General features: G+C 35.5%; 4 protein-coding genes across 4 annotated transcripts; 1 reads left to right on the top strand and 3 right to left on the bottom strand.

Annotated features, from left to right (window-relative positions):
- The first annotated feature begins 1733 nt into the window (after positions 1-1733).
- Positions 1734-4493, top strand: LOC133325395 (HSPB1-associated protein 1). The gene is made up of 4 exons (XM_061534166.1): positions 1734-2194; positions 2365-2731; positions 2793-3183; positions 4483-4493. The coding sequence occupies exons 1-4, from the start codon at positions 1734-1736 to the stop codon at positions 4491-4493; spliced, it is 1230 nt and encodes a 409-aa protein (XP_061390150.1).
- Positions 4494-4766: 273 nt separating this feature from the next.
- On the bottom strand, positions 4767-9357 carry LOC133325402 (programmed cell death 6-interacting protein). Its single transcript, XM_061534173.1, has 6 exons — positions 9098-9357; positions 8682-8800; positions 8324-8605; positions 5201-6796; positions 4963-5142; positions 4767-4894 (listed from the first exon to the last, which is right to left on the bottom strand). The coding sequence occupies exons 1-6, from the start codon at positions 9307-9309 to the stop codon at positions 4776-4778; spliced, it is 2508 nt and encodes an 835-aa protein (XP_061390157.1). The 5' UTR covers positions 9310-9357; the 3' UTR covers positions 4767-4775.
- Positions 9358-14395: 5038 nt separating this feature from the next.
- LOC133325394 (double-strand break repair protein MRE11) lies at positions 14396-16488 on the bottom strand (the record flags this gene model as incomplete). Its single annotated transcript, XM_061534165.1, has 5 exons — positions 16360-16488; positions 16126-16249; positions 15013-16063; positions 14759-14919; positions 14396-14693 (listed from the first exon to the last, which is right to left on the bottom strand). Coding segments are annotated over exons 1-5 (1749 nt in total), but the record flags the coding sequence as incomplete, so codon positions are not given.
- A 4116-nt stretch (positions 16489-20604) lies between these two features.
- On the bottom strand, positions 20605-21793 carry LOC133325391 (small ribosomal subunit protein mS22). Its single transcript, XM_061534162.1, has one exon. It carries the CDS (start codon positions 21789-21791, stop codon positions 20622-20624), a length of 1170 nt encoding a protein of 389 aa, XP_061390146.1. The 5' UTR covers positions 21792-21793; the 3' UTR covers positions 20605-20621.
- Positions 21794-23347: the final 1554 nt, after the last annotated feature.

Genomic DNA, 23347 nt, shown 5'->3' with positions numbered 1-23347 from the left:
ATATATATGGAAAATATTTATAATTTTTTTCTTCGATTATGTGTGAAAATACCTCAAGAATGATTCCTCAAAATTTGATCCAAGTATCTCCATTATTAAAAATTTTACAGAATTTTTATTAAAAAAAAGGTACAAATGTACCCGGTTATTAACTGTAGGGTTAAAGGCTCCCTCTATATCTAAGAAGGCAGCCAGCGTAAAATTTGAATTTTCCATGTTCCTCTCAATGTAGCCTACCACTTCGTGCAGTGCAGATTCCACAGACTTGCCCTTTATGTATGCGTGCTGTGAATTGCTAAGAGAGGTGGTGTCTATACGACTCCTTATCTCCAGATTGATCAGTCAGTTGAGGAGAAAGGATGATAGGCTAATGGGTCTATAGTCTTTTGGTACAGAGTGGCTTGGTTTTCCTGCTTTGGGAATATAAGTAACCTTTACCTCGTTCCATAGATCCGGAACATACGAGAGAGTCAGACACGCAGTGTAAATCTTCTCAAGAATCAGATAAATACTTGGCGAGGCATATTGAAGCATCGCCGGTATAATACCATCCGGTCACCTTGCTAATGAGATCCAGATCCGGAGTGACGAAAGGCCGAGTGTCATCACGATCACCGTCGATGGTACCCATGTCTTTTGCACCATGATACTTTTCCTCTTCCCAATTCTGATGGCACCGATGAAATTAAAACATTTTGCTAAGAATAATGATATACAAGAAAATAGAAACAAGATTTTTAGGAGCTGACAATACCAAAACGCTAATATCAGAAGTACTTCCAGCATAATGTACGTTTATAACGGTCATTTTGTAATCTCATACGCCAAGTAAATCCTATTCATAAATCCAGCGGATTTTCAGAGGAAATATTACTTCTAACTAACTCTGAGTACAAATACAAGCGTACATCACATTTCAGCCGATAATTTATCGAGAGTGGGATTATGCGATAAACCATCCGCAGAATCTGAAAGAAGACTTGTAGCTCCCATCATTCACAACCAGTGAGGCAGAGATCCAGTCGGTATTTCTATGATCATGTTAGAGAAACTTGGGTATTTGATTATCACCCAAATCTTCAAATTACCTTTTTCGTAGTTAGGTTAGTTTTGGGGATGTGCAGTCACATATGTAACTCCAGCACTCTGAGACCGGTTAGGTCCGTTGTGATCATCCACAAGAAGAGAAGAGAAGAGTGAATCAGACAAATTCGTTCAATTCTGGCACAATTTTTATCCGTAACTTAACGTTCTTTATTGCACTTCTTCTAAAACGCATCATACTGCTTGCGATTTCTACTTTTTAAATTTGAAAAATCTTTGTTGCTGTAACAATTCGGTTGGAACCATATGTAGATGTGATAGAAATATTAATTTTTTTCTAATAGGTTCGTTAGTGTGTGGGATTTGTGGGTTGTGCTGATATGATATGTTTGATATGTCTTGATTTGAATACGGCAAATGCTGAATAATACATTATCTATTTGAATTTCGTAAATTAAAATCACTGCAAAAGCTTCACTTATCGACCTTCAGGAAATATTTGTCCGATTTTCAACCTAGATGTCCCTAATCAGATTTGTTTTGATTCTGGGTTATCAGTTTTGTTTTGGTCTTCTATTTCTTGCCGACGATTTAAAAAAATCTGGCATTGTAATTCAAAAAGTTTTACAAAATCAAATCCGGCATCCGGTTAACAAAAATTAATTTTTAATTTCAAAGGAAAGAAAAAAATGGACCAACAATTGTATCCCTTAAATTTAAGAGAACTAATCCTGAATACTAGAAAACCAATAGTTTTAAAGAATTTCAAACATCAGTGGACATGTTTTGAAAATGGCCTGGACAAATGGTGTGAATTGTATGATGCACATAGTCCAGAAACTCCGGAATTTGAAAGAATTGCTTTGGGAGAATCCAGCGAACCACAATGGGAACGAAAAAGACAACAAATAAGAATATCAGCTACGGAGTTTCTACACGACCACAGCAGCGAGCGTAACTATTGGTCTGGTCTAAATTATAAGCGGAAGAATGATATTCCTGAGGAGTGTTCGAAGGGTGTTGATTTTGGATGTTTCGGTTTTCCCCATGCCACAGATGATTGTACATTCTGGTTGAGTTCCAAAGGGGCCAACACTCCCTGTCACTATGACACCTATGGCTGTAATATTGTTGTACAGGTGTTTGGAAGGTGAGTAAAGGCACACATTTAAAAAACACTATTTTCCAATGGATTTAAAATATAGCAATTAATAGACGATGGAATTAAAATTTAGCAATGATAGACTTGTATATCTAGGATCACATTGATTTCATTTTCCACATATTAACCAATTATTTATATTTGATTCCCTCTTTTAGAAAATCTTGGCTATTATTTCCACCAAGCAATACAGTTTTAACTCCAACCCGTATACCCTATGAAGAATCAAGTGTTTATTGCAAAGAAAACTTTTATGCACCGAATTCTAAAGAATTCACACAACTCGAGCAGTTAAAAGGACAATCCTACCAATGTATTCTTGAACCCAATGATGTACTGATAGTACCCAGGCATTGGTGGCATTATGTTGAGGCATTAGAAATATCATTGAATGTAAATGCCTGGATACCACTTACCTGTGATATAGACAATCAAATTGAAGAATGTATAACTAAGCATATCATGGAAACATTCATAAGAAATTCCAGTGATGACATAAAATCTTTCGTTATGAACCCAAATCATGTGAGACAAATCAGCTCGGAATAAAGTAGTGTATTTTAAATTAATTATTTTTAATCGTTAGCTTTCAGCTATTGCCAAAAGCGAAGAGTTATTTAATATTTTAGAATACCTTTTGGAGCAAAAGCTTTCTGAAGATGTGCACAAAGAGGATGCTAAGAAAAGCGGCATATCCCATCGATATCATTATTTAAATGAATCGGAATTCACAGCTATAAAACATTCAATTAGAAATTTATTTGAAGTTCCGATAATAGCTGATGATGAGTGGGTGGAATATTTGAGAAGACAAAGTTCCCGCTACCATTCCAAATCATTGCTGCAAAATGAGCAGGATAGTGTTTACAATTCCTTGAGTCATATCCAAGAGGCTATGCTTAATAGTTTATGTAGTCCTAATGTTGTTAATGCTATTAAAGTGGAATTGTTAAATCGTTATAATAAACAAAATAAAAGTAATAATTAAAAAATTAATATTCTTTTTATAAACCAGTAAGGAAAGATCAAAAGTCGAACGTAGCCGACTATATGATACCTTTCACCACTTTGGGTATATACAAGAGATGATAATGTACAATATCCTCTAGATAGAAGAGACATGGCATGTTAGGAGGACCATTGAAATGTAATAGGGCGAAAAATAGTTATTTGAATCAATGAAAAAACCATACACAGATCATTCTGAAATCTATGAAAAATTGCAAATCAATCGGACATACATGGATTTTTTGGTGTAACATTTCTATGGCATCCAGCAAAATTATGTATGGAAGATATATGTAAGTTTGAACCGATAAATTTGAAACTTCACAGACATCAAACTGAACATAACTCAGTACGCTGTGCAAAATTTTGTATCAATTGGACAAATATAGAAAGTTGGGTGCACCATTTAAATAAAATTGACGGAAAATATCTATATCTTGACCGATTTCAACAAAACTTCACAGACGTCAAACTGGGATTACTTTAGTACGCTGTGTAAAAGTTTGTCTGAATTGGACAAATACTGGAAGTTTGGTGCACCATTTACATAAAATCGGACGAAAATATATATTGGAGCTATATCTATATTTGGACCGACTTCAACAAACCTTCAATGACGTCAAACTGGACAGAATTCAGTACGCTGTGCAAAATTTTGTCTCAATCGGACCAATATTGGAAGTTTGGTGCACCATTTACATAAAATCGGACGAAACGATATATGGAAGCTATATGCAAATCTTAACCGATTTTCTCCAATTTAAATAGGGTTCGTCCTTGGGCCAAATAAGTGTCTTGCGCTCAATTTCATCCAAATCGGATCATAAATGCGACCTGTACATTGTTTGTTTACAATTTAACATCAAGAAACGGACAGGCGGACGGACATACAAAAATCTACTCAGAAAGAGAGTTTATGCATATTTTCAAAAGGAACCATGGGTCTATATCGTTTCCTCATGCCTCTTACAAACATATGCACAAAGACGTAATAACCTGTACCACAGTGTGGTGTATGGTATAAAAATATAATGTAAGTTTTTTCATTGGTGAGGTGAACATTTAATAGGCTGCATCATCGGTTATAGTCCTTTAGCCCACTACTCCTCAACAACAAGAACTTCTTATACCCCATTTAAGAAAATACTGTTCTTTGTTTTTTAAGGATAAATATGTATGTATGTGTATTTATTATGGATATTTGTATAATAACATAAAAAATTCAGTATACTTATAATAAATCACTAAATGGTTGCTTCCGAATTTAGACTATAATTAAACACCATTTATTATTATTTAGTATTTGCTTTTGTTGTTGTTGTGTGTCTCATATAAAAGCACAAACTCGTGAGATTTTTTAACTTACAGTTTTAAAGAATTGTGTGAATTGTGTAAAAAAAATTAACTTGTGATTTGATCATAATACATGATAAAATTCATTGAATGAATTAAATTTTGACAACTACATAATTTATAATAATAAAAACAATCATTAAATCAATCATAATCATATGGATATATAAATATATATGGATATTTCCAGCTGCTAAAAATGCTTGATTTACCAACCTGGTGGTTTTTGATTTGGATAGCCACCCTGTTGTTGAGAAGAAAAACTGCCGGGATAGGTGCCATAGTGGCCAGGTGGTGGACCCTGAGGAAATCCTGGATATTGATAACCTATAAATGTATGATACAGTATTGGATTATATATAAAATCCATAGAACACTATTAGATAAAAACTCACTGCCAGGATAGGGTAATGTTGCATAGGGATTAAAACCTTGCGGCATTGGAGGTGGCACATACGCTGGATATGGTACGTTAGCTGTGGCACCATAAGGCATGGGCATACCTTGCACTGCCTGTGGATAAGGCACATTTCCTGATGGTGCTGTTGATGGTGGAGACGAAGATGATGGAAGATCTAAAAAATAATTCAATTGATACTGATTTTTTCTGGACATTTTAAATCAATTTCTTACCACTACCACTGCCCGATGTTGATGCATAATGTGATGGCAATGTTGGTGTTGGCCCAGCAGCCTGCCGACTCGACTCCGTTGTCAAATCCTTAAGCAATTCCTCCTTTTCAGTTTTACGTGCAAAACAGAAATCGGATATCTTATTTTGGAATACCACCAACAATTCCGTCAAATCATTATAGAATTTGGTACCCTCTTTCAGATTACCCAAAAGTATAATAAAACTATCATAGGCTGTGGCCAATTCTTGACAGAGGGCATCTCTTGATGTGCTACTGGTGCCGGTTTCGGAAACAAATTCACTGTGAGCAATTTGTATGTCGGATACCAATGCCTGTTGACGTTCAATGCTATCCTTTATTTGCTGTTGCAAAGGTTGCAATGTTTCACCAATACGTTTTAATGACAAGGCTGGCTCATCGATGGCTCCATCCTTGCGCAAAGCCTCCAAGAATTCATTTTTCATATCGAATGTGGCCGACTTGAGTTCGGATTCGATGACATCACGTTCAGCTTTAATGGTTTCCACAGCTTCCATTAGTTGCTTCAATTTTTGGACACTGGCACAGTTGGGATCCACCGAACCGCCAGATGCAGGCATTGCCTGTTGCAACTGATCAATGGGCAATGACAGCAGTTCAATACCTTTTTGGTTCTTTTCAAAACGTTCGCGAACAATTTTATCCGCTGCCACTGCGTTATTTATTACTTCACGATACTTTTTGGCATTGGTGCGGAACATTTCGGTTAGTTTATCCGAAGCAATGCGTGTCCATTTCTCTTTGAATTGAGAACGCAATTGATTATCCGAATCACGCTCTTCATCCAACATTCTTTCGGTTTCGTCCAAGATCTCACGATTGCGATTAAGCAATTCGGGTAGTTCTTTCAAGTGGGCATTCAGTGCATCAATGCCTCCCTTCTCGCGTACTTCGTTTGCTTTCTCAATCAAAGATGGTGGCACACAAGATCCGCCGTCAGTGGTCTCTACCGCTGCCGGAAGATTCAAGCTAGCCAATACAACATTCAACGTTTGCGTAGCATCGCGAAGTTTCATAATTTCAGTATTTACAATTTCATTTTTACGCATATCCGATGCTTGCATGGCACGATGCAGCTCAACGGGTACCAAACCCTTGAAAACATCATCAAAGTCTTTAGCCATTGGTGATGCAATTGGCAATGGTTTGGCCAATTGAGCTTTACCCGTCGGCTGCAGGGTAGTAACGTCTGGTATCATTTCGTTATAAATTAAATCATTGTCTTTAACAGATTCGGCCAAATTTCGTTTGGCCTTGTTGAAATATTCATCCAAATAGGTGGGATTGCCAGAACGTGTTTGTGCTGCCTTAAAAAGATCGACAGCATTGCGTAGACGAGATATTTCTTCACCAATTTTCTTTGCAGCGCGACAGCTTAAACTTTGATAGAGTTGTGTTAGTGCATGGAAACCAGCTTGTTTGCCGGCAATTGTTGGTATCCACTCTTTTTCCCAGAGATTACGTACAGATTCTTTTTGCATGGCACGCAAAACATCGGCATAGAATTCTTCACATTGGCAGCAAAGTTTAGCAATAATGTTCTCTTTCATGTTTTCTAAAAAATATATATACCACATAATTTAACAAATAATGGTAGCTGTTTGCAAGGCATAATTTTTAAGGAATTATATATGAATCACCCCATATATTAACGATTATGAACTCCAATCATCTTGTAGTAGATTGTCCGATGATTTGAATATATTTCAGGACAACTTATGCGATAATAGTTATGGGCTGAATTATTAGGAATGTCGCCAATATTACTGACGAATTTAAACATTACTAAACCATATTATATGGTCGGACTTGGCCGACTATGGGTGTCCTAAAAGACGTCGTATGCTAAAAGACGTAGTATCCTAAAAGACGTCGTAACCTAAACGGCGTCGTATCCTAAACGACGTCGTATCCTAAAAGACGTCGCCTTTTCGAAGGTACATTAACATGAAATTGAACACACATAAATATGTGAACCTATAAGGGAATCGACTAACATCAATTCATACACATGCCTTTCTGCAACCTATAATAAATTTCATGTCCTTCGGGCAGATTTAGAGTCCTTTCTAGACTTAATTTAGTATGCTATGCCAAATGTTGTGCAAATCGAAAGAAATGTAGGTGCTTTGGTGTTCCATTAACAAAAAATCGGGCGAAAATATATATGAGAGCTATATCTAAATCCGATCCGATTATCACGAAACTTAGCACACATCATTCTAAACTCAATGCAATACGCCATGTCAAACTGAAATGTCAGACGAAAATGTATATGGGAGCTATATCTAAATCTGAACCGATTTTATCGAAACTTTGCACACATCATTCTAGACTTAATTCAGTACTCTATCCCAAATATCGTGAAAATCGAAAGATATATAGGGACTGTGGTGCACTATTTGCCTAAAATCGGACGAAAATATATATGGGAGCTATATCGAAATTTGAACCGATTTTCACGAAACTTAACATACATCACTCTAGACTTAATTTAGTACGGTATGCCAAATTACGTACAAATCCAATAAATATGGGGGCCATGGTACAGTATTTACATAAAATCGGACGAAAATGTATATGGGAGCTATATCTAAATCTAAACCAACTTTCTCGAAACTTAAGGCACATCATTCTAGACTTAATTCAGTACGTTCTCGTGGAAATCGAAAGATATATAGGGACTTTGGAGCACAGCCTACATTAAATCGGACAAAAATATATGGGAGCTATAACTAAATCTGAAAGAATTTTTCCCAATTTCAATAGGGTTCGTCCAATAAATCACCTGTGCCAAATTTCTTCCAATTCGGATCATAAATACGACCTGAACTTTGTTTACAATTTAACATGGACAGACGGACTGTCATTCATGAATCGACTCAGAAAGCGATTCTATGAATATACTCAATAGGAAGCATGTATCTACCTACTTTCCTACTTTGCCTGTTTCAAACATATACACAAATACATAATACCCTGTGGCAAAGTGATGGTTTGAGGTAAATACCTTTGATAAGATACAATTAGAGATGTGGATGGAATTAGCAACTATGACTCACGTCGCTTTATTTTCACTTACCCTTTATTGCCTTCATAACGAAAACTTCCTGAGCCTGTGATACCATCAAAGCTTGCAATACTGTCAATGTATCCTGATTTAAATCTGGTGTTGGCTCCGAAGGAACAGCCGCTGGAACAGCTCCCTTTAAATACTGGAATATACCGGCACTTTGTTGGAACAATTTTATGGCCAGTTTTAAACCTTCATCACTGTCCATTGGTTGCATGGCAGCAACATGCGATTGCAAAGCCGCAATATTGAATAGAACACATACTTTTTCATAAGACAGAGAGGTATGAGCTGCAATTAAAATGCAAAAAATTCCAATTAGAATATTTTCACAATTAAACAACAATAAACTCATGATTAATCTTACTTAGGCTGATACGACCGCCAAAGATGGTACCCTTATCGAAAGCATCCTTCCATTTAAATGGTATTTGTAATTCATTGACTGGTATTTTGGTTTCCAAAGCCGAAATCTGGTCATAGTAACTGGAAAATATGAAAAAATACAAATAGATAAGGCCCACAGAAAAAGATTATTTATAAAAATTAACAAAGATAACAAGAATAATTTTTTCCGTGATTAATTAATAATATCTGTGGTATTATAAGTAGCAAAACATATAAACGAACAACAGCGACGTCATTCCCCCTAGTAGGTTCATAGTATTTGTTCTTTATTTTGTGAATGAGTCACCGTGCATCGCATCGAACTCTGCTTATTTCTAATCAGAAAAACAAAATAACACCTCATTCATTGCTGGATATGCATTCCGCCACACTTACGCATAAACTATCTCCAATGAGGATTCATATTTCTCGAAAAACTTCCAAATGGCCGAATTACGCTGCCGGGCAAATTGTTGAACAGCAGCTTTATAGGATTCTTTTGCTTCGGCCGATGCACCACTGTATGTTGATTGGATGAGATTGTTGAGGGGCTTCTCAATATCCACCTCTGCTGGTTTCTTAAGGGGAACACCCAATAATTTCGACATGTTTAACTACTGTTTTGATCTTCGTTTACGCAATACTTTAATTAAATTTCCGTCCGCTCACTTTTTCCCACTTTAGCGTCTTTTTGTTCTGCTAGTAAAAAATATCCAGTTTTTGCCTCCACAGCGGAGAAGTGAAGTGCTGACGAAGTTTTCGGCAAATGTTTACGAATGTCTGTCTAGCTTTACAAAAACAAAATAATAGGGATTCATATGTCGACTTGCGATTAATCGATTGTTGACATTTAATAGCGTATCTTAGGCCATGTTTACTGGCAAACTTTTTATTATATTAATCACTTTATATTTAAAGTACATTTTCGTGAAATATTTTGATTCTGATTGACAAATTAGACTATAGCATTTATTGTGATAATGTGGATTATCTCGATTTAATTGCTAAATAGAGCTCTTAGTTGGTCTGTTCCCGTACTGCGAGAATCTACTATTTTTTACCCCGATAACACTTTTTTCTGTTATGATATCGAAGAAAATAGGAAAATCGAGTAAATTCTTGCAGTACGGGAACAGACCAAGTATCATACAAAATGCGCCAAAGAACTAATAACTTTTCCTAAAAGTAGGATTCAAAATAAATTAAAATTCAGTTAAGCTGCTTAAAGAAAGAAATCCATGATTATTTTTTTTTCTTTGGTGTAAATGGTTTAAAACATTTATTGTCGTTTTTTAGCTCCTGGGCGATGCTAAAATGCCGGTCAACTTAGATCATTTCTCCGATTTTATCGACATTTTCGACGACAGATGGCTGCCGGAAAAATAATGGATTTCATTTCTCCCAACCTAATATATACTCACAGCCTTAGTGGAGATCTTCGAAATTTCAACAAGTTTTATTATTCGCTTTATATAAGGTAGGTTTTTATAAAAGATATTTTTCAGATTTAGTATTGATCAAATGTGCTTCAATTTAATAAAATTTATAAATTTATAAAATACTGACCATTTCTGGGGAGAACTTGATCTAGGCTTTTTAAAGATAATAGATTGTGCAAAGTTTGGTTCATATCGGGCATTTCGTTCGCCTAATATGGAATTTAAAAATATTGAACATTTTGACCTTTTTGGGGATGTACCAGAAGGAGTAGATCAATGGGTCCCATCTTCGGACTTAATCTAGGCTTTGTAAAGATATGGTCTGTTCCCATAATGCAAGAATGTACTACTTTTTACTACGATAACGAATTTTCCTTTATGATATCGAAGAAAATAGTAAAATCTAATCAAAGTTTAATTTAAATCGATCAATGGGGTCCAATTTGCCTACTTGATCTACACATTTTAAAAATAATAGGTTGTATAAAGTTTTGTCCAATGAGATAGTCCGTTCCATCTAGTAGATTCTTGCAGTACGGGAACAGACCAATATTAACTTGTGCAAAGTTTAATTTAAATCGAACATTTCATTCGCCTGAAATTGCATTTGTATTGAGTTACCAGAAGGAGTGGATCAATGGGGTCCAATTTGCCTACTGGATCTACACATTTTAAAAATAATAGGTTATATAAAGTTTTGTCCAATGAGATAGTCCGATCCCATGATATTATAAATTTAATTTTTTGCACAATTTTTACCATTTTGTGGGGAGGTCCCATAAAGAGGAGAGTATGGGTTCCATCTTTGGATTTTGTCTAGGCTTGGTAAAAATAATAGGTAGTGCAAGATTTGGCTCAAATCGAATTTTTATTTTGACATTTTTACTAGTTATCCGTTCCAGGACTTTTGGAATTATTTTGTACTCTGAAATGGATGAAAATGTTCCTGCGGAAGCAGAACAATGGTCTAATCCTGAAACTATAATAATCTTCTATTAATCGAAATGGTATTTGTTTTTTTTAATTTTGATCTGATCTTTTCCCGTATGAGGGCAGTTCGGAAAGTTCTTAGCCTAGCACAAAAAACAGAAACGAGTTAAGTGTTTTGGAAACTCCAATCTCTGTTATGAACACATGTTAAATATAGTTTCGATCTGGCAAGTCATTCATATAGAAACAGGTGTTCTAAAAAGATGCATCCGCATTTTTTTACAATGAAAGCACGCATATCTAATTTTTCTATAGTAAAAATTGCGGTTGCGTCTTTTTTGAGCACCTGTTTCAGTACGAAGGAGCTGCCAGATCGAAACTAAATTTAACATGTGTTCATAACAGAGATGAAAGTGTCCAAAACATGTAACTTTTTTCTGTTTATACCGCGCTTTTTGTGCTAGGCTAAGAACATTCCGAACTGCCCCCATACTGCATGAATCTATTCAATATCATAAGGGAAAATTTGGTATCCTAGTAAATTGTACATACTTGCAGGTTAGAGTTAACAATATATGAGGGGCTATTCATAATTGAGGACCACTATAGATCAGTTTCGAACCCAACATTTTCGGTTTGTATCACAATACCTTTCTTCACACTAAAACGGCATATACATTAGAACGATTTACCGGGTTAACCTACTTTAATTTAATTTAATTTAATTTTTATTCAACAATAACATGTATACAAAGCCTTCAGGCCAAATAAGATGATACATTATGATTAACAATATGAATTAACTACTCCAACAAAGGGACATTTCAGACATGTCCAAACTAAATCCAAAAAAAAAATATAAAACTAAAATTCTATACATAAAGAGTTCTTAAAAAATAACTATAATATATATTTTACCTATGGCACTTTATACTCGCCATACAAATGTGCAATTGGAAAAGAATTATCATACAAGGTGACGAACAAGCCTTTTATAAAACGTGATCGGGGTAATACTGAAATTTTTTAATTCAATGGGTAAGGCGTTGTACAGCCGCGCAACACGAACTAAAAACGAATCATTCATTCGATGGTGTACAACAGGAATCTGTAGCTGATTGCGCCTAGTAGACGAGCAAAAAACAAATGTTCTTACCAAAAATTGGGGACACTGATTCTTAACCATTTTAAAAAAATTAAGTAGCAAACGTGAATCAACATAAGAATGAAAAGAACAACCAAAGAAGTCAATTACATATGGCGTGACATGGGCACGGGTATTCAATCTATACACATACCGAATAACTCTGTTGACAGCCAACTGAATGAGACGCATATTAAAGGAACTAGAACCGGAGTAAACTTCCAAACAGTAAAGAAAAGCGGGCAAAACCAATGCAAAAGCCAATCGTTTCCTAAGAAAAAATGGCACAGCTAAATCCGTGGCATAAAGACCCCGAAGGGATGAATTCATCTGGGATGCAATCATATTAATGTGACTTCCAAAACTCAATTTATCATCAATGACCACCCCAAGGCACAGCAATTCGGAGACAAATTCAATATATCTACCATCATAAACAACAGATACAAAACTATTACTAAACGAAAAAGCGCTTTTGTTTTCGAAGAGTTAACACAAAGAGAGTTTCTAGTTACCCAGCCGTATAAAACCTTCATGGCACAATCCATCATTGACTGAAACACTGATGCAAAACGACAGTCTCCTTTGAATAACAACTGAACATCATCAGCAAAAGCAAATGGTTCACAAAAAAAACTCAGCTCTGAAAAAAGATCATTAAGAAATAAAATAAAAAGTAGCGGCCCCAAAACCGACCCCTGAGGCACACCACTTTTAGAATTTATGAGGATTTATTTGACACATATGCAAAGGAATTGACAATTGAAACCCACTGGGTAAACGAAATCCGGTTATATGTAAACATACTATAAATATTAAATCGGTATGCCAATAATTCTCTCTCGAAACCGACGTTCTAGTTTTTATATCTCAATGACAGATGACTAAATTGTTTTAGAATTCCATACTTTGTAGGGTGTAATCTGACATGGGAGGGAGATTTGTTGCCAAATACGACCACAAAATACCAAATTACAGCGAATACGTTTGAAAAACGCGCTCGAAACCCTCAAATTATCGTAAATTGGGGTACCGTTATTTGGGGTGGACCTAAAGCGGAAAACTGGACCTACATTTATATGGTCTGTTCCCGTACAGCAAGAATCTACTTGATTTTACTATTTTCTTCAATACATATAGGAAAATTCGTTATCGTAGTAAAAAATTGTAGATTATTGCAGTACGGGAATAGACCAATAATTTTTTTAACAAGTCATTGTACCCAAATTTAAGTGAATTCGGTTGAAAACGCGCTTAGGAAGCCCAAAATATCGTAAGTTAGGGTTAAGTTAGTGGAGTTATTTGGTACCCAATAAGAAGACATTGTACCAAATTTCAGCGAATTCGTTTGAAAAACGCGCTCAAGAGCCCCAAAATATCGAAAATGGGGAGCGGGGTAACCTTATATGAGGGCGGTCCGATACAACTCCATGCCAAATTTTGGCGATCTATCTCAATTCGTTTTGAGGTTAGGGTCATAGCATTTTACGCTGATCAATAATATATATACTTTATAGGGTCGGAAATGATTATTCGATGAGTTACAAACGAAAAAACAAAATTAATACCCTTCATACTATGATGGAGGGTATACAAATAATACATCATATTATTAAATCCTTAAAATGACCAACAGTCACCACATAACAATAAAATAAAATTACAATAAGACTTTTCTTCCACTGGAATGACGTTGATTTTTTTATTAATTAAAATTTTATACATGTTAATCAATCAATGTATAAAAAAACTTGTGAAAAATAATTAAATCTTTGTAAATTAAATACATGGTGGTGTGTGGGTGTGGAGGTATGTTCACAAGTGAAGTACTTCGAGTAAATAATAAAAGCATGCTGATAATTTTACAATGTTCGGATTCGACCTTCTCAATCTGAATCGTCTGAAACTACATAGATATTTTGTTTAGCGGGAGCTTTCCTTGAATTCAAACCCATACTTAAAAGACTTTGCTGACGCGGTGATGAACGCTAAAAGGTATGTATGAAAATTAATTTCTCAAATCTTGGAATTTATTGCAAAAATACTTACAGTGGACGGCGATACTTCCATTGCTTTTGATCGTCCTGTTGTAGTTGCATTTCCTGCACGTGCGGCATTTTTTGAGGGTGTCGTTGCAGCTGCAGTGGCGCCACCACGTGCAGCTCTCCCTCTGGGTGCTCTGCCACGGCCTCTTGTTGTCGATACCTCCTCTTTGACGGTTTTCGTTGAACGTGTTGTTTTTAAAGGAGTTTCGTCGCTGTCATTGTCATCGCTGACTTCATGATAATTGGCCGTTGTTGCATTTCTGCCAACTGACGAACTAGATGTTTTAGTAATGGGATTGGGCGCTACGGTTTCTAACATATGCAAAACATCATCTGATGTTATACTTAATTTGAAATCTTGAAGTTCAGTATCTAGTTGATCTTCTAAAGGCATTTTTTCCATTAAATAATCTACAGCCTTAGCTTTGTATGATCTGAAATAGGCAAAACATTGTGTTAAATTTGGGTTACAAAAAATATGAAAAAGTGCAATATTTACCTTATTAAGTTGTCAGCGGCATTATTGTCCCTACGATCCACAAGTTGATTACACAATTCTGTCAGTGCTTTCGTGGAAATAATTTTAAGTGATTTGCTTTCATCGACTTCATTGAAGTAGCGTTCCACTAGATCCTCAACCCGAGCAGCAGATTCTCCTTCCTAAAAATGTGAAATATGTTCATTAATATGCAGAATCGAGGCACAAAATAAAAAAGAAATCGATTTCTAATGACAAATAAAAGTTAAACTTACAAGTTTCTTGTACTGATTTTTCATCTCCTCCTTATCAAGATTTGATCGCTCCTTCTTTTCCTTTTTAATCATTTTCTTGAAATGAATCATATCGGCAGGATTGGCTACGCGATCATTAAATGTTTGACCCAGACGAATACCATTAAACATTTGTTCCTCATCGGTAAAACAAATTCTCAATCGTATTGTCGGTATGGTAGGCTGTCGTGGATGACCTGTTAACAGATCCTTTGCTCTTTCCAACATTGCTTCAACTCGTTCTTCAGCCATTGCACGAACTTTATTCGAAACATCACCTTCGTCTAAACGCAATTCCTGTGCCAAATCTGCTACATTGACCGATTCGAACACAAATGGTCGCACCGTTTGTAGCGGAATCGGTCTCATTTTAAACTTATCTTTATAGATTTCCAAAACTGCTACATGCTTGCGTAACGCTTCTCCTTCCGACAACGAGGTAGGTACTGTCGAACCTGGCTGACTCACATAGAAATCCCGTTTAGCATTAAGCTCTGGTTCTATGCGACAATCATGCTCATGGCCCCATATAACCAAATGCAAAAAGTCCGGCAACGACTCTTCAGGCAGGTAATTTTTAGGACCCCGATCAGCTCGGTTCTGATGCAGTACCATTAAATGGAACCATTCTCCCTCTTCTCCTTCGGGCACCTGCATATGCACTTTACGACTTTCAAAAAGTCGTGCAAGGCGATTGTCATGAATGTGGCTAAGCCCGTACAGGGCCAATTTTGTTTCTCCCTTCTTCAATATAATTGGTGAAATGTCAATTTTATTTAAATCCGTCCAGCGGCCAAAATAATTCACCAAACCAGTGGTGGACAATAAATCCAGTGTACTCAGACCACCGAAAACACTGGGATCATCATGGTTTCCATGTATTGAATACACAGGTATAGATATGTTCAAATTGGGATCCTCATAATTGACACTTTCATTAACAGCGTTGTGGAAATTCTGGCTGCCGTCGCTTAAAAACTCCACCGATATGGGCCGATCACCAAAGGTATACATCCTCAAGAGTTTCATGCACCTGAAACGTATACGCACACATGTACTCCTGTGTCATTTGCAAGCAATTTCTGTTCTACTTACTTGTGCAATGCATTTTGCGTCGGCACAGCATCGTGGAATAAATCACCGCCAAGAAGTATGAAATCTACATCTTCCCTCACGGCCAATTCCAGCATTTCCTCAAACGCTGTGAAACTATCTTCACCTAAACCAAGGAAAATAAACAAAAACAAAAGTTGCCGGTAATTCGTGTTCTTTGTTTAGGCGGCGGTAGGCGGGCGGCATCTATTGATGTTCATTCGCTTGCTGCCTTACCTCGGATGGCGTCTTTTTCGCCATAACCCAAATGATTATCGGTGGAAATCATAATACGCATAACATCGGCCTGATTATCAATTTCCGTATCATTGTTAATATTTTCGGAATCCATGTTTGACGCAATTGTATTATTTTAATTGTTTATTTAGCGCCTTAAAATGCAAATACACTTTTCACAAAATCACAAACTACTCTGCTACCAATAACAAACGCTAACTGTGCCATTCACGGCGGAATGTTACCGCACATCTTATGTATACAAAATAATATGCAAAAATTTGTTGTACAGTTGCAACTTTCGCGCTAAAAACGGAGGCAAGGAGGTTCACATTTGATAGATGTGCCAAATGACATTTGTGTGCAGTCATGCAAAATGAATTGCATTTGTGATGTAGAATCTTGGCGAAACCGGGTTTATAATGTAGAATAAAAGAATGCTGTTTCTGTTTTTCCATCAAACTGATGAAAAGCAACAATACGTTGGAGAAATAAGACATTCGTTTATAAATCCCTTGTAGAAGAAAATACACAAATGTAATATCGAAATACTCAATTAATTGTGTTCGAATGTATCATTCGACATATTGGCATATTCCCCATATAACTGTACCATCAAATTGTTGGTACTTGGTCACACTTTTCAACCGAATCGGCTGTAAGTTTATATTTTGGCTCTAAATTTATACATTGGGTATCAAATCTTCCTACAAAAATCTATATATGGGTTCGCCATGTAACGGCATCCTTTTGAAGATTTCAGTTTGTTAACCATAATGCACCATTTTCGATATAATGCAGGTACTATCTCAACTTTTCAACCTCAGTGTCTGTAGGTCCCGATCTATTTTAGGTACATTTAATGTGCACCTCATGTTGATGGGTACCCCTCATGGTAACGAATAGTTGTTTTCAATAAAACAATAAACATACATTAATCCTGACTTTAAAAAAACAGATGTAAGCGAGATGCTAAATACATTTTATTGTAGAAATATATACCACCTTGTATAATTATATCCATGGTATAATAATAGAAGGTAAAGCGGCATATACATTAGAACTTTTTACCGGGTTAACCTACTTTATGAGGATTTATTTGACATATATGCCAAGGAATTGACAATTAAAATCCACTGGGTTAACGAAATCCAGTTAAATGTAAACGTATTATAACAGCAAGTGTTGTTGTACAACAAACGATACAACAACCACATGGAAATTTGTTTTTGTAAGTTATACTAGTGTCAACGTCGTTTGACAGAAAAATGTAAACAAACTAATAAATTATATTTATTTTGAAAATAAAATATTTTCGAATTCTCAAAATAAATTTTGAAAAACATGAATGAAAATCTATCAAATTCATATTTCTATCGCTTCCACAACTTTCCTATAATTGATCTATTGCCACTTATATGTGTAACACATATGAAAATGCTGGGAATTGCGAGTTATTCAATGAACAGGGATTTGCTTCCTCAAACTTTCCCAACAGGCATATTGAGTAAAATGAATACGTGAGGGCATTTAATAAAGAACAATTTCGAATTGTATGCGTTCCCAATTTTCCTATTGGGTGATTTTTAAAAAAACATAATTTGTCAAATTCATATTGACACTAGTATTACGTTGGAATCAAATCAGCTGGGACTTGCTGTTACCTTTTATAATTGTACCATGAATTATATCATTGCACCTCTCATAGGAACCTCCCAATTTTGGATTCGTAGTCGAGTTTATAGTTTGTTTTTAACCAAAAATTATACGTAGATCGTTACAACCTTCGAATAGGTTAAGGTTTTTCAATAATTCCTTGAAAGGAATCTAATTTAGGTTTCCCAAACCCTCTGCAAGTTGTTGAAGTCCTAGTCAATTAATGAATTAATGAAGAGGAATATTTCCGTTTATGTAATAGGACAGAGTGGGCACATTCGGCTGGTTATTTTTTTTATTTATTACCCGGGATAGCTTCGGCATCTCATGCGGGCAAATTCGGCACCCGATAGATTTTGCAAATTTTAGATCGAGTCTATAATGAATTAAAATTAAATTAAAGTTTGTACCAAATCGGTTAAGATAAAGAAACGGGTTCCTTAAAAAAATGTTTTTAATACAAAAAACTTGTATTTAGTAAAGTTTATACAAATATTTGGGAATGCTGCTATTATTTTTTGACAATTGTTCTTTTATTTTGCGTTAAACTACAAGTATCACCTTGAATATTCATTTGTTTACATTTTTGCTACATGTGAACCCACTGTTGATTTTGGGTAAAAGGACAATAATACACTGGGAAGAAGGAAGACACGCGTCGGAGTAAACATAGGTTCCGCAATGAATCAAGTGAAAAATTCTAAGGATCTTTTTAAAGTAAATTACAAAGAATTACCCGAAGTAATATGCGTAGAGACTAGATTTATAACACGAAGTGGAGCCCAACACAAGAAAGACCAACCGCTGTTCTACATGAACGTAAATCGGGGAAAAGTTGAACTATCGAAATACGAATCATCAACACCAATATCACCAAATTCAATGTCCAATACAATAACAAATCAATTTAGACATGCACCAGGCACTAGAAACATACCATCGACGGTTACTGTCAGCGTACGAAACAAAACACCGGCTGTAACATCAGCTATGCTACCAAATACTGCCAATCTGCAGCCACCTCTATATATCAGCCCACAGCAGCAACAAATTGTAACTGTTCAGCCACCATTGAATATGGGAATGAGTGCTCCATACAATATTAGCATGTTACCGGATGCTTCGAATATTATGAGTACTGTTTCCACGCCACAATCTACTGTGGCAATTCCCTTGCCTAATCCCGTCCTGCCGAATATGGGTTTTAATTCTTCAACGCTGATTTTGCAACCACCTACAGCCGTGTCAAAGGTTGATTCTGAATGTATGACAGATCCGAAAGCTCCAGTCGTCAATCGTAGTCAACAAACGGATGCGGCAACTCCCAAAGTTGATATGGCCATTCAGTGTAATATGGATGATGCCTATTTCTTTGAAGAAGAAGCTGAGGCTCAAATTTCTCTGGCTGTCGAAGTAACCATTGAAGAGGAAAAGGAGGAATTCCTTAAATATGTAAAAGAAAATTCCACCGAATACAAAACATCTACGGAATACTATTGGGAATGTTTAATATGTGGTGAAGTGTGTAAGCAATCCAAGTATTTCTATGGTCACATGGCAATACACAGAGGACCCAAAGTTCTATGCTATAATTGTGGTCAATATTTGGACCATGAAGCACTCTTAAAGAAACATAACTGCAAGAATATCAAACGTATTCGTCGTGCCTTGCTTCGTTGTCCCGTATCGCCAACTTGCAAAGTTGTGGCAATATCACGTTTGGAGCTATACGATCACATTAATGAACATAAGAAATATCGTGTTCACAACTGTTCGGCTTGCCGTAAAGCCTTCTGTACGGCCCAAGAATTTTTACGGCATTTGCTGTTAAGGGCCAAATGTTATACGGAAGCCAAAAGGAATCGTAATCGTTTGTACGGACTAAAAATGAAATCTGACAGACTTTGTCGGGTGCGTGTTTCTACACTACACACCCTTTCAAAACGAACCACAATGATAAAACGCCCTTTAACACCTCGACGTAAAAGTGCTCGAAATCTATGTGAAATCTGCTTTAGATCGTATCGGAGTAAATTCGTTTTCCAACGGCACATAAAGAAATGTGCAAAATTATTTAAAATATTTTCCGCTAAGAGGTATAGAAAACGGAGTAATGTTAGTTCTTCAATAGTTGTAAACAACAAAAAGTAGTATTAGAATGTGTCTTCTTCGTTACACCTACATATGTATTATAGTGTATAGCATATTTAATTCTTTTTAAATTGTCAAGTGAATTCTGTTCATAATTAGGAAACATCTGCCGAGTATATTTTAAAATAGGCTAATATTAATGAATTTTGTTTTAGGTATAGTAATTACATTTAATGCTAAAATAAACATGTGTATTTAAATGAAGAATATTACTTTTTCTTTTTATTAAAATGGATTAGGCAAGCTTGGGTCCATTTTAAAATATATTAAGAAAATAGAAAGGATACCTAAAGGCTTTTAAAGGCAAGTACTTTATTCCTCAAGAATAAAATATATGTTTGTCGAATAATTTAACCTGTGGCAATATGGGAAAACTTCCTACAAAATAGAAATCCATAGTTGTTATTTTATATATATTTTTTTATTTTTAACAATCATATAACAATTCGATCCCATTAATTACTTTGAACACCATGAGCTTTGCTCAATCCTTCGTACAATTGTTTCTTTTCGGCATTGATTTCCTTCAACGTTTGTACAGCCAACTCCAACTGAACCTTCTTGAGGGCATGTTTACTTATAAATTGTTCTATGAAACCCAAGCACAATTCATCAATTTCGAAATCTTTAGCAGATTTGCCAATTGCTGTTTCAATTTCATCATGAATATCTCCATTGTCCAATGCTTTCCTCAAAGGGTTTCTCAGCGTCTTCAATGCAACATCTTCCATCGATGTATGTTGATCAAGTTTCTGCAACAGTTCACCATAGTTTTCCGGTACATTATGAATTTTATAATACAAGGCAATAACTTCGGCAGCATTACGCAAATAATCCCTACGAATCATATCATACAGAAGATCATCAATACACTTATGCCAGGCATAGAAAAATACCATGGGTCCAAAGTGGCGGGTAGAACGCAATTGATCGAATTCTTTGGTTTCATTTAAATGCTGATAAACCTTGCTGCAGAGTCGATGATAATCAGCTTCGTAAGGTTCATATTGTACTACCAGACGGTCCAGAATGAATTCATATTTATGCTCATCTAAGCAACGTTGGAAGTGTTCATCTTCGAACATTTTTGGTGTACGTATTTTACGTCCCGTCAAGGGCACATACAATTGCTTCATTCGCTTGGCTACATCCATGGGTGCGTAGCGCAAAGTGCCATCGGTTTCACGTACCACAACTTTTCGTTCTGTTGGCTTAATACCAAAACTAATGTCGGTTATCACATATTTCGTATCGGAGAATCCTTTCAAGGCTTTGTCTTCGGAAATGATTTTTTGTGTGTCATCCTTTACCTTGACCACAGGTGGCATTTGCAGTTTTGCCTTTGCCCTTTCAATGGTCCTTCGAAATTCATCTTCCAATTCTTCGGTTGTCATAAATTTGTATTCGGATGTGAGCTTTTGTACCGTCGCCTTACGGAAGACCTTTTCAACTTGTAATTGTGTTACCGATTTAAGTAACTTTTGAGTCTCCGGATCGGTAAATAAAGGCTGGGGATCTTTATCATACTCCAATGATACCCCCTTAATGGAGGCATTTCTGACTGAAGCTTTCAAAACAACATTTCGGAAGTTGTTGATTAGATGCACTTGTTTAATGGCATGCATTTTAAATGACTAAATGTTGGCTTATTTTTTCTATTTTTCCTATGTTTTGTAACAAATTTTCCGGATTTCTTTTGGGGGCCCGCATGCACCTACTGAAAATAATCGATTTATTAACAGCTGATTTGCTGTCATCGATAACAGTGGTAATTGGGGGCTTTTAGAAAAGTTGTCAGGCGTATAGCGTTTTTATTTACGTCGTAATATTGCCCTACTCTCCATAGCATAATTACACAAGGTAGTCTCATGCAGACATATTGAGCCATATTCGCCAAAAAACGTAACCCTCAATTTGAAATTTTACAGGAGAAGGTTTTGTTTTAATAAATTCAGATTTAATAAAACTATTAGTTTGAAATTTAGAATTATAGTTTAAAACAAAACTAGTTTGTAACAAAACTATAGTTCTATATTTCAAAATAATAGCTTTATTAAATCTGAATTTATTAAAACAAAACCTTCTCCTGTAAAATTTCAAATTGAGGGTTACGTTTGTTTGTAACATCTATAGTTATATTTTAAGAACAATGTTGATCAAATAATTGAGATATTTATTACTTAAAATCAAGTAAAAAGTATACATTTTCAAAAAAATTGAAATCGATAGATGAGTTCCAAATTAAAAAGGTTGCCATTATTAATTTCGCAAATGAGACTATATTTTGTAATTATGTCATACTCTCATGGTACAATTATAAAAGGTAACAGCAAAACCCAGCTGATTTGATTCCGACGTAATACTAGTGTCAATATGAATATGACAAATTATGTTTTTTTAAATCACCTCGCAATTCCCAGCATTTTCATATGTGTTACACATATAAGTGGCAATGGCTCAATTATAGGAAGGGCGTCGAAGCGATATAAATGTAAATTTTAATTGATTTTTATTCATGTTTTTCAATTTAAATGTTACATTTTCAAAATAAATATAATTTGTTTGTTTACATGTTTCTGTCAAATGACGTTGACATTAGTATAAATTACAAAAACAAATTTCCATGTGGTTGTTGTATCGTTTGTTGTACAACAACACTTGCTGCTACCTTCTATTATTATACCATGTATTACTAAAAAGTTCGGTTATGATGTTTTTACATGATATGTATTTTACATTGTGACTGCCTGGGTTAAGTGGAGTAGGTACATGTTGGTAGGCTGCGGCTTAGCTCGCCGGATAGGGGAGTTCTTTATCCACTTGACAGCACACTTAAATTTGTGTACCTCTGATTATTTTGTAACTGTCATCATAGTTTGTATTAAGAAAAAGAGGGAAAACAATAAAATAAGAGGAAATGGATGTACACATATATCTGCCTTAGCCTTTCAATTTAAAATAAACACAAGGTAGAATTCCAGTTTGAATGAGGTTCTGATGTTACACCTCTTTGGCTTTGCCCACCCCTCATATACATTTTTCAGTATACCTTGGTGTTTCTGTCGCCAAAAATTCTGTAGAAACACCCCAAAAACGATTATCACTACCCTAATAAATTACTCAACCCATTTTAAATATAAGTTTAAATTTCCATTTTTAAATTATTTGAAATGTTCATATA

This window comes from Musca vetustissima, unplaced genomic scaffold (genome assembly GCF_032173495.1).
Source record: "Musca vetustissima isolate MV318-11 ecotype Yass unplaced genomic scaffold, APGP_CSIRO_Mvet_v1 utg5761, whole genome shotgun sequence".
NCBI classification, from domain to species: Eukaryota; Metazoa; Arthropoda; class Insecta; order Diptera; family Muscidae; genus Musca; species Musca vetustissima.
The sequence above is the reverse complement of the archived record's forward strand: the minus strand, read 5'-3'. Positions and strand labels throughout refer to the sequence as shown.